The sequence below is a fragment of the Nannospalax galili genome, unplaced genomic scaffold, assembly GCF_000622305.1.
Source record: "Nannospalax galili isolate Female #2095 unplaced genomic scaffold, S.galili_v1.0 scaffold47, whole genome shotgun sequence".
Taxonomy (NCBI): Eukaryota; Metazoa; Chordata; class Mammalia; order Rodentia; family Spalacidae; genus Nannospalax; species Nannospalax galili.
This window is the reverse complement of record NW_008357641.1, coordinates 1,724,007-1,735,534: the sequence shown is the minus strand read 5'-3', so window position 1 is coordinate 1,735,534 and position 11,528 is coordinate 1,724,007. Positions and strand designations below refer to the sequence as shown.

General features: G+C 52.8%; 2 protein-coding genes across 2 annotated transcripts; one reads left to right on the top strand and one right to left on the bottom strand.

Annotated features, from left to right (window-relative positions):
• Positions 1–1,723: 1,723 nt before the first annotated feature.
• On the bottom strand, positions 1,724–9,197 carry Stx10 (syntaxin 10). Its single transcript, XM_017794940.2, is given in 10 exon segments — positions 1,724–1,923; positions 2,005–2,061; positions 2,064–2,095; positions 2,178–2,284; positions 2,368–2,472; positions 4,649–4,711; positions 5,076–5,170; positions 5,350–5,515; positions 8,115–8,225; positions 9,090–9,197. Coding segments are annotated over 10 exon segments (921 nt in total). The 3' UTR covers positions 1,724–1,846.
• Positions 8,295–10,794, top strand: Ier2 (immediate early response 2). The gene has a single exon (XM_008855438.3). It carries the CDS (start codon positions 9,297–9,299, stop codon positions 9,963–9,965), a length of 669 nt encoding a protein of 222 aa, XP_008853660.1. The 5' UTR covers positions 8,295–9,296; the 3' UTR covers positions 9,966–10,794.
• The last annotated feature ends 734 nt before the right edge of the window (positions 10,795–11,528 follow it).

The following is an 11,528-nucleotide window of genomic DNA, read 5'->3' as shown; positions in this document are numbered from 1 at the left end:
CTTTGCGCTGCTCTCTGGGGAGGAAGAAGAGGTGGGGGAAGAGGGGTTGCAGCAGAGGGACAACACCAAGGACATGCTGGCTGCCAGTTGGTGCAGACCAATAATGCACACACCTGCTCCTTCACCCTTCTCCGGGGTAGCATTGTATGCTGGAAGAAACATGGATCTTAAATGAAGGCCCGTGTGCATGCTAAACAAGTGCTTTGCCACTGAGCTATAGCTCAGCCTGAGATCACAAATGGAATTTGTCATCTAAGATGTCAGAGGTTGGGCTTAAAAAATGTAGATCAGTAGATGTTTGGTCCCACCCTAGCAGAGGCCAAGAGAACAAAGAAACATGGGAAAGTAAAGGAGGGTCCTTCACAACAAGAATTTCAGCTTTGGTGGTTGGAAGCTAAGGAATAGGGGTTCAAGATCCTCCTCGGCCAATTTGAGATCAGCCTAGGCTGTGTGAGACCCAGTCAAAAAAGGGGATAAGTTTCTTGGCACTCTTGGGGATCTTGCCAGGTCACAGGCCTGTGAAGGATCTGTCACACAAGCCTAACCAAGCCTGTCCTCTATAAGCACCTGTGGAGGTACAACAGTTAAGAGAAGATCCTAGAACCTGAGACTCTCCGGCCTCAGCCTATGAGTCCAGTATATTTCATTGAGACCTAGAGCATTTATTTTGTGCGGTGAGAAAGCCCATACTCCACCATCAGAAAATTGGGTTTGGAGCCACTAAGATGGTATACACAGGGAGTAAACACCTGGATGCCTGGATTTGATACCTGGGATCTACATGGTTGGAGGGGAGAACTGATCACTACTAAAAGTTGTCCTCTGGACGTGCACAATGCAGTAACTTGTTTCTGGTTTTTTTGTTTTGTTTTGTTTTTGTTTTTTTTTAATTTTATATGTATGAGTGTAATGCCTGCATGTATGTGAGTGCACCCGTGTTGTGCAATGCCGTGGAGGTCAGAAGAGGGCTTCGGATTCCCCTGGAACTGGAGTTAAGGACCGTTCGTAGCCTCCATGTGGGTGCTGGGAATCGAACCCAGGTCCTCTGCAAGAGCAGTCAGTGCTCTTAACTGCTGAGCCATCTCTCCAGCCCCAGTAATTTGTTTTTTTTTAAAAAGAGCCAGATATGGTGGTGCATACCTTTAATCCCAGCACTTGGGAGGCAGAAGTAGGCTGATCTACACAGTAGGGAGTTCCAGGCCAGCCAGGACTACACAGTAAGACCCTGTCCCAACCAAAAAACGGTGTAGAGTCAGATGGCTCAGTTGAGTGAAAGTACTTGATGTGCAGGCCTAGGGACCTGAATTAGCTCCCTGGAACCTATGTAAGAGTGGAAGGAGAGAACTGACCCCACAGTGTCCTCTGACCGTCACATGTGCTCTGGAACACAGGTCTACACATATACTGCACACTAATAAATTTTTAAAAATAAGACAATTTGTCAAATATCTGCATTTGAATTCCTAACAAACACCTGGGCTCCTGAGCAAGCAGAGTTTAGAAAAGACTGAGAAAGATGAGTTTGAATTGACAAACCATATGGTACAAATACGAGGCTGAGATTTTATTTCCAAGTTACCGTTAGTAGAAGGCACTGAGGTGAATGGCTTTGGGGCAGGAGAAGTGGGGAGGAGTGTGTTCGTGGTCTCCCCACCTCCACCACCAACCACCCTGTAAGCACACTTGAGACAAGATCAGGATCAGAAACCTGGGTTCCAGCTCTAGGTGCTCAACAGCTTTGGAAGTGAGCTTTGGGAAGAGCCCAGCCCTCCAGCCTTGTTCCCTCTTCCCAGTGGGCAGAGTAGCTCTGCAGGCACCAGTGATCGTCCCACAGGGGCAGCCCAGGTCAGAGAGAGAAGAGCAGAATCAGAACCAGGAAAACTACACCCAGGAGCACCACAATGGCACAATACTGGATGGTCTAGGGACAGAAGGGTCAGAAATCATGGGAAGGCAATGCCAGGTACAACCTCCCCCATTTCAGGCCTTCCAGAAAGAACTCACCACTCGTCATGTGGGAGACTTTGGCCATCTTCCTGAGAACCCTGTCCAACTGAGACTGTGATTTAGCTCATGAGCAAAGGTATCCAGCATGCTGCCAACACAACAATGGCATCAGCCCACTGTACACCAGGAGGCCAGAGGCAGCCAGTCTAACCCCTGGGCCCTGGCCTTACATGCCTTGCTCATCCAGCTCCTCCCCCACACAGCCTGACATGTGTTTTAGAACATGGGTGCTCCCAGACACCATTTCCAACTGTTGATCCTGATGGTCTATGATCAGCTGCAGAGTGAAGGGGACAGCTGGGAGCAGGAAATCTTGAGTCCCACAGCCTCTCATTCCAGGGCCCCCTACAACTCTTAAACCTGCTGGGTGACTTGCTGTTCCTCCAGGTAACAAGAGAATGAAACCACACTGGCATCCAGCAAGTCCCTGTGTGACCTCTGGGCTGCAGGCTTGCCTGCCAGCATCTTGTAAGGGATATGGACAGCAGGGTCCAGGAGGGGCACTAATGCACACCAGGCAGAGGGTGGCTTTGTGACAGATTGGCGGGTCAGTGATGGATGGGATTGCAGGTGTGCACCACAATGTTTGGTTTTGTTTGGTCCTAGGATAGAATCCAGGGTTTGTACAGCTAGGCAAACATTCTACCATTGAGCTATATCCCTGTAGCCCCAGCCAGCCTGGAACTTACTATGTAGACCAGGCTGGCCTCAGTCTCACAGAGATCTGCCTCTCTATATCCCAAGTGCTGGGATTAAAGGCATGCACCATCATATGTGTGTGTGTGTGTGTGTATGTATGTATGTGTCATGGGTTTGTGACCATGACTGCAGTGCTTGTGGAGGCCAGAAGAGGGTGTCAGATCCCCCTGGAGATGGAGTTTCAGGCTGTTGTGAGGCGCCTGGTATGGGTGCTAGAAACTGAACTCAAATCCTCTGGAAGAACAATGTGTGCTTTTAACAGCTGAGCCATCTTTCCACACCCCACCCCACCCTGTCTTTTTTTTGACTACAGTGCATTTCTCATGGTCCAGCCTGGCTTATGCGTTTACTCAACAGACTGCTGAGTATTACTAAGTCAATAATTGTACTTCAGAGTTTGGATCCAGACCTCCAAGGCAGCATGTGGAAAACACAAGTGCAGGAGAGGCCAACTGATAGGGACCTTAGCCCACCCTCCCAGAACCCACGTGGGTATGAACAGTAGGAACAGGCTAGTGGTTCTCAACATGCCAAGAATGGCCACAAAACACAAGAGGGAAAAAGACAGTAGCAGCAACAACATAAACGCAGAGGGAAACAGTGGGTATGTGGAGGTCAATAGGGAGACACTGGGAGGAAAAGGTAGGCATGTCCTCCAAACAGCAGCAACAGAGCAAGTGGTATGTAGAGACACAGATTCCCATTCCTCCTGCACAGAAACCAGTTGCACAGAAACCAGTTACTCAGAGAAGGTAAATAAACATACTAAAACAGCCATCTATATCAAGAGACTTCCAGTACTCAACAGATTCTCAAATGCAGGGAAGTCAAACCCCTTACATAAAATGTCATATTTGCATAGAACCTATGTAGCTCCTCCCTAGACTCAAATTATTTTTTTGTTGTCATTGGGGGTAAGTGGTCTACTTTTTAGAGTTTTGTTTTGACATAGGGTCTTACTGTATAGCAGTGTGATCTGGATCCTATGTAGACCAGGCTGACCCTGAACTCACAGAAATCCACTTGCCACTACCTCATGAATGCTGGGATTAAAGGTGTGTGACACCCTCTTCTGGCCTCCATGGGCCCTAGTGATTTTAATTTTAAGTATGTATATATGTGTTTGTGTATAGGTATATACATGTGAATGCAAGTACTCACAGAGGCCAGAAGAGGGCATCATATCCCCTGGAGCTGGAGTTAAGGGGTTTGTGAACTGCCCAATATGGTACTGGGAACTGAACTTTTGGGTGTTCTGCAAGAGCAATAGGCACTCTTAACTGCTAAGCCGTCTCTTCAGCCCAGTTTATTTGTTTTGAGACAAAGTCTCAAAGACTTCGAACATGCTTGCTAGGCAAGCACTCTACCATTTGAGCCAGGCATGGTGACATTTGGGAGACTGTGGCAAAAAGATTGCTATGAGTTCAAGGATAGCCTGGGTTAAACATGAATCCCTGGGGGTTGAAGAGATGGCTCAGCAATTAAGACCTCCTACTGTTCTTACAGAGGACCAGCTCTTGGCTGCTAGCACTCATGTAAGGAAGTTCTAGGGGCTCTGACACCCTCTTCTGGCCTCTATGGGCATCCTCAGACACATGCACATCGTGAGTGCTGGGATTAGAGGCTTGAAGCACCATGCCCACCTCATCATAGATTCCCATCATCTGTAGATGACTTCTATACCTGAGCAGTATAAATGCTGTGTTAAGCAGCTGTTAAGCTGTGCTGTTTCGAAAAGGAAGACAAGACATCGTTTTCTGCCTAACAGTTTAGCACCTTGATGAGTTGAATATGAGGCTGTGGAACCTGAAGGATATGGAGGGCTTAGGAACAGATACCCAGAAAGAGGCAGGTAGACAACCAAAGAACATTGACAAAGAAGCAGCAGGTGCACACATAAGACAACACATCGGACTTGGGCTAGAATGCATTCATTCATTACTGCTCTGTGATTCCTCTCCATGAAAGCCAGGGCTGCTGGGCTGACCAGGTGGTCCTTCATTTCCTAGGGATTGAAAGCAGCGTCAGTCTAGACACCCTAATATAAGCCAGGAGTGATGTTGCATGATTTAACCCCACCGGTCAGGAGTTAGGGCCAAGCAGATCTCATGAGTTCAAGGTAAGACCAGCCTGGTCTATATAGCACTATATAGCAAGTTCCAGGCAGGCCAGCCAGGGTTATATAGCAGGACCCTGTCTCAAACACACACACACACACACATACACACACACACACATACACACACACACACATACACACACACACACACACACACACACACACACACACACACACATATACAGATCCCAGCACACACAAATAGTCATCCTAACCTCCATACACTCAACCTACCAGGATGTCTGCTCACCTGGAAGGCTTCCTGCATCCACTTCACAAACACCTTTCTCTCCTGCACTGCTCCGACTGCGATCTTAAACTTGCCTGGGTTAGCCTCCACTATGTGTTAGCTGAGAGTCAAGGGTAAAAGCCAGAGACATATAAAACCCCTCCCCCGTACAGTGCCCCCATCCCTCTAGTCTTCAACACTTCCTAGGCATCCAGCCTTTTTAGGGGCTAACTCCAATAGCCTCATACTGGGGCAATAGGCTCTGCCATGGCACCTCTCTAAAGCCCCAAGGTATTGATGGTTTCTTCCAGGTCCTCGAGGTCCCATTCGATGCTGCTCAGGCCGTTCCGCAGTTCATTAGTGGTTCAGTCGAGCTCCTCGCACCCCACCGCCGTGCCCTCTTGCAGGAGCTCGCATCAGCGCTGATGCAGCCCGCGAGCGGTGTTCACCGCCTTGTGTACCTCGCGGCGGGCACACAGCGGGTGCGGCTGGGGTCAAGGGTCTCCCGCCTGCCCCAAAGCATCGGGAGGCTCGAGACACTTCATAACTCCCGGTGTATCCTCCCTCTTGACCACCAACTGGTGCACGCGGACGGCCGTGCCCGAACTGCCTAGCACGATCTGGCCCGCACCGCACCAGCCTCCAGGGGACTGATTCCCTCCCTTCCTCCCCCGCCACTGTCACTCACCCTCGGACTACAAAGAAAAGGTCCTCGAGAGACTTGTCAACCTCCCTCCCCCAGCCCCAGACCAGACCCCAACTCAGTGCCAGCAAGCTAGTTCACGCCCAGCACGCGGAACCAGCAGCCACCCTCAGGCCTGGGAGGCCACCACCGACCCGGATCCGGGCCTCCGGGAGAGAAAGAGCCGGAGTGCCCGAGTGCTGGCACTTCCGCCCCGCTTGCAGCCATCTTCCGGTGAGCCAGCCCTGTGCTTTACCCTATGCAGTGTCGGGTCCTGGTCCTAGTTCTGGCCCACAGGATCTGTGTCCAGCCTCTGAATGTTGGTTCCAGACTTAGCTCGTCAGACTGGCTGTGGAACTTGTTTCCTTTAGGGGCAATATCAATAATTAATAGTTTACCATAACTCAGGTCTGAAGTCACGGTAGGGAAAAGGGACTCTAACAGATTTCTTAAAGTTTTTTTTTAAATACATGTATTCGTGGGGCGTGGTGGAGCACGCCTTTAATCCCAGCACTCAGAGGAAGGTGAATCGCTGTGAGTTCGAGGCCAGCCTGGTCTACATAGCGAGTTTCAGGCCAGCTGGAGCTACAGGAAGACCCTGTCTCAAAAAGACCCCCCCAAAAAAACCCCCACAAAACCCACAAACATTTCTTTGTGTCTCCACTCACATGTACGGAAATCAGAGAACAATTTGCGAGCGATAGTCTACCTCTTCTGCCACGTGGGTCCCGGAGTCCCGGAGATGAACTCAGATAGAAGGACTGCAAGAATTTATACCTACTGAGCCTTGTAAAACTCTCGGTCCCCCCCTCATTTATTTATTTTTATCTGGGTTCTCAATATGTAGTCGCAGATGACCTGGAACTAGCTATATAGACCAGGCTGGGCTCTTAACTCACAGGGATTCACCTGCCTCTGCCTCCTGAGTACTGAGATTAAAGGTGTGCACCACCACAGCCCACCCTCTTTGAACTTTTGAACAGAAAACCCCCAGCATCCGGTTCCCATCCTTGGATTTTCCCAGATCAAGTGGCAGATTAATGGAAAGGCTGCGGAGGACTGTAGGTTGCGTTGTCCTCCCTGTAGTCCGCTGGAAGGGGGCGGGTTCTGATGGACTTTCGCAAAAGGTGGATGAGGTGAGCACGGAGCCGGTAATCCCAACATTTAGGAAGTGGAGTCGAAAGGATCAGGAATTCAAGGCCGGTTTCAACTAGCGAGTTCAAGGCCAGTCTGAGCTAATGAGACTCTGTCTCAAAAAAAGGGGGGGGGGTGGCAGCGAGATAAAGGCACTTGCGCAACACACGCACACAAAATAGGTAAAATGTAGTTTAAATTTTTTATTTTATGTGTATGTTTTGCCTGCATGTAAGTGCATCCGTATGCGCAATGCCCACCGAGGCCAGAAGAGAGCGTCAGATCATCTGGAACTGGAGTTACCAACGGCTGGTCTCTGCCATGTGGGTGCTGGGAACCGAACTCTGGTTCTCTGCAAGAGCAGCCAGTGCTCTTAACCGCTGGGCCATCTCTCCAGCCCCAAATGTAATTTTTTAAAAGTTTGGGGCTGGGGCTGGGGCTGGAGAGATGGCTCAGCGGTTAAGAGCACTGACTGCTCTTACAGAGGACCTGGGTTCAATCCCCAGCACCCACATGGCGGCTATGAACCGTCCTTAACTCCAGTTCCAGGGGAATCCGAAGCCCTCTTCTGACCTCCACCGCAATGGACGACACGGGTGCACTCACATACATGCAGGCAATACACTCATACACATAAAAATAATAACTAATAAAATACTTTAAAAAAATTGGGGCTGGAGAGATGGCTCAGCAGTTAAGAGCACTGACTGCTCTTGCAGAGGACCCGGGTTCGACCCCCAGCACCCACAATGGCGGCTGCGAACCGTCCTTAACTCCAGTTCCAGGGGAATCTGAAGCCCTCTTCTGACCTCCGCGGCGTTGCACGACATGGGTGCACTGACATGCATGCAGACAATACACTCATACACATAAAATAATAAAAAAAAAATTTTTTAAATTGGGGCTGAGGTCGCTGTGAATATGGGTCCTGGGGATTCCTCGGATGGTGGGAAGGTCACCTCCCAGGGTTGTGTGCAAGTTTATTTCATAGATCTGTTTCTCCCTATAACCAGGCAGGCCTTGGCATCCCCAGCTGATTGCCACACTGGAGGACCCCTGCCAGCATCATAACCGTTTTTGGAGGTTCGTGACCCGGCGTTTGTGTCACTGGGGCTTATACAGGGCGCCCAGGCGGTGTACGCTTCCGGCTGCGGAAGGGCTGAGCCCAGGCAGGGGCGTGGTCTTCGCCCAAGGCTCCGCCCCGGAAGCCTCGCTGGCTAAGGCGATCTGGCCCTTGTCCTTACATGGGCCGCCGGAAACGGCTCTCTGGGCGGCCCTCCGTCACCACTTCCAAATTTAGCTGGGGAAGTCGGCGGGTTGTAGTGGCGGGAAGTGCGCGGCGATTGCAGGGGCTCCTTAAAGGGCCATACCAGAAATGAATGGAGACACTGGAATTTTTATTTTCCCCTCTGCAACTGTAATCAAGTGTAGTACCGATGCCATTTTTTTCTGTTTAATTGTGTGGGTGTGGTGGTCAGGGGACAAGTTGCAGGTGTCATTGTCTCCTTTCACCATGTGGGTCCGGGGTATCGAACTCTACTCTGGCCGTCAGGATTGGCGGCAGGTGCCCCAACCCGCTGAACCATCTTGCTAGCTGTTTCTCTTCGCTGCTCAGCTTCCAGGCCCTTCTAGGTTCCCAGGGCGCTATGGTCGATGGGGAGGGTCTCCTACACCACTGGGTCCAGGGCCTTAGGATTACCAAACACCTGTGGGAGTCGAATCCCAGGAAGCTAGGGGGTTGCTTAGCGCAAAGCGTAGGAACCGAAGTCGGAAAGTGGATATCGACTGCCACGGGCCAGTACGGTTCCGCGCCCCTTCCCACTCACGAGACAGGCTGGCCCAGCTGGACTCTGTTGCTCCTTTCTGTCTGCCCGTTTGTTCATTTACCACATTTTGGGCAGGTGACTGTCTCTGTTTTTCACCTACACAAAGACTACCTTCCACCGAGTGGAGTGAGGGATCAGAGACGCTCTACAGACGCTTCTCAGCGCGTAACCGCTGAGAAGTGGAGGCTTCGTACTTGTTCCTCAGATGGCTGGTGTACGCTAGGAACAGTGCCCTCGAGAGGCATACCCAGTTCTCTTCGGCCATGGGAAACCCCCACGGCAGGCGGCATCCTGCACAGGCACGTGGGTGGGCCTCATCGCGGCTCCCCATGGAACTGAGCTCATCCACCTGGCTCCGCACTTAGCTCCTAGCCTGAGTTTCAGTCTGATCACTCGAGAAGTGGAAATTTCACTCTGCCGCTTTAAGGAGTCCCTGACCACCGTGCGGCGGAAAGCCCGGATGAGGCTTTCGGCTTGGGCAAGGCGTCTCCGTGACGTCATTCTGGCTTTAAAAGAGCTGGGGCTCTGAGCACGCCCGCTCCGTGTCTTCCAGGTTTTTATGTTGTGTGTACTGTCAGGGGAGCTCCCGTTCGAGCCGTCATGGAAATGCAGAAAGAAGCGCAGCGCATCATGACCCTGTCGGTGTGGAAGATGTACCACTCTCGCCTGCAGCGCGGTGGCTTGCGTCTCCACCGGAGTCTGCAGCTGTCCTTGGTCATGCGTAGCGCCCGGGAGGTCTACCTCTCCGCGAAGGTGGAGGCCCACGAGTCCGAGTCCTCGCCACCCACCCGGTCCCTCGACCCTCGCCTGCACCCACTGCGGGAAGCCGAAGTTGCAGTGGGTGCAGCACCCCCCGACGGCAAGTTGCCTCCTCCAGAGCCCATGGACACACAGGAAGACGCGCCGCGGGCTGGGGAGACCTTTGCCCGTTGTGACCTGCGCTCCTCCAGAGTCAGCCGCAAGCGCCGGAGCAGCAGTAGTCTGAGTGACGGTGGTGACACTGGACTGGCCCCGAGCAAGAAAGCCCGTTTAGAGGAGGTGGAGAGCCAGGCGTCGTCACAGGTCTCAGGTCGCCTGCAGCCTCCACCCGCACAGGCTGAGGACGCCTTCCCCAACTTGGCGCGGGTCCTCCAGAGGCGTTTCTCCGGCCTGCTGAATTGCGGCCCAGTCGCGTCCCCGACGGCGCCTATGGCTCGTGAGTCAAAGCCTGCTTGCCGTCCGGCCGATGGCGTAGTCAACGTACTGGTCCGCGCGGTGGTGGCTTTCTGAGGACCCGCAGGGCGCTACCGCAGAGGAGAGCGCACACCTGAGGCGAGGCCCTCCGGAGGGAATGCCGGCGGGGCGGTCGAGAGGAGCCGCCGCCCGGAGCCGCGGAGAGGCGGGGAGAGAACTCTGCCGCGGGGGCCGTCGCCATTCGCGAGGAGCCGCTCGGATGAGCTGGCGGCGCAGGCGCCTTCGCCCAAGTGCTGCGTCTACAGGTGCTGTTCATAGACGGGGACGTGGCCTGGCCTCTCCTTCCTGGTTTGGTAGGAGAGAGGTCTAGTTCTTCAATCTCAGGGTCGGACTCTTTCGAGGGGGGCCGTGTTGCCCTATCTAGGTTTTTCACTAATGTATGCGTTTCCAACCTCAGAATTCCAGGCACTCCCTGTCTCCTCCGTTGACATAACTGTGCAAGTTGTATTCATTGCGTCATGGAGCAGACGTGGGAAGCTTCCTGTTGCCTTACGTGGGTGTGGGGCCTGGGAGGAGGGTCAGGGTGTGAGCCCGCCCTGGGGATTGTGAAGTGACTAAGTAGCCTCGCCCCCGCGGGCTGCTGATGGTTTAGCGCTTCTGCACCTTCCGCTCGGTGGTGGGAATCAGCTAATATCATATTAAAGTTCGCATTTGCTGCGTGGAGAAGAGCGCGTCGGAAGCCTGGGGAGACCCGGACGCTGTAGGCGCAGACTGCCTCAGGGTGAACCTCAGTGGGGGAAGTTGCCACTCGCCCGGCAGCCTGGAGAGGAAGTCCTTGCACCTTGGGGTGGGTTAAGATGCCCATCTATCTATAACTGGCGTTTTATCAGTGAACTTGGAAAATAAAGACCATTTGATAAAAGCGCGGCAGGTCTGGCTTCCTTGGCGAGGGCGGGCGGGGTTGAGGGTTCTGGGCTGGCGGCTGGGGAACCTGTCTGACCGGGTTCCTGGCGGGCGGGAGGAGGCCCGGGCCCCTGGCTCACTGAAAGCTTGCAGGCTGTTCCTTCCAGTTGACTAGGAATTCCCCTGCCTCGGAGGGAGGAAAGTTCCGAGTACATATTTGGGAGTGTATTTCCGGTTGCAATCTTGAACTGGTTTGTGGGGCTCTGGTTCCTGGGGTGCACTTGGGAGTGCCCGTTCTGGGTATCCTAATGGAATGGGCCTCTTAAATTTCTCCAACATACGATTTTGAAAGTGTCCATGTGAACCGGGAATGAGATCCTCATGCCTGTAAGGTTTAAGACCAGTTGGGGCTACATAGTGTGGTGGCACCGAGGCCATGACAAGTGGGTCTCTGACTTCAGGCGACCCTGGTCTACATAGTGACTTCCAGCCCAGTATTCCCGTAGTGGGACTGTCTCAAAAAAAAGTTCTAGAACAGTTGTGGTAGCACACACCCTTAATCCCGGCTTTCAGGAAGCAGAGGCCGGCGGATCTCGAGTTTCAGGCCAGCTGGGACTACAGGGAAACCTTGTCTTAAAGTCCACTCGAACCCCGGTTTGCCTTGATTCCAATAATTTCCTTAGGTTTAGGATGGAAGGCTGTAGGCCTGGCCCTAGAGCGGGGGGGGGGGGGGTGGGTCTGGGTGTAGAGGCGCTA

Bases quoted from the DNA above. Each gene is read 5' to 3' on its own strand.
- Ier2 (XM_008855438.3), top strand. From the start codon at position 9,297: ATGGAAATGCAGAAAGAAGCGCAGCGCATCATGACCCTGTCGGTGTGG.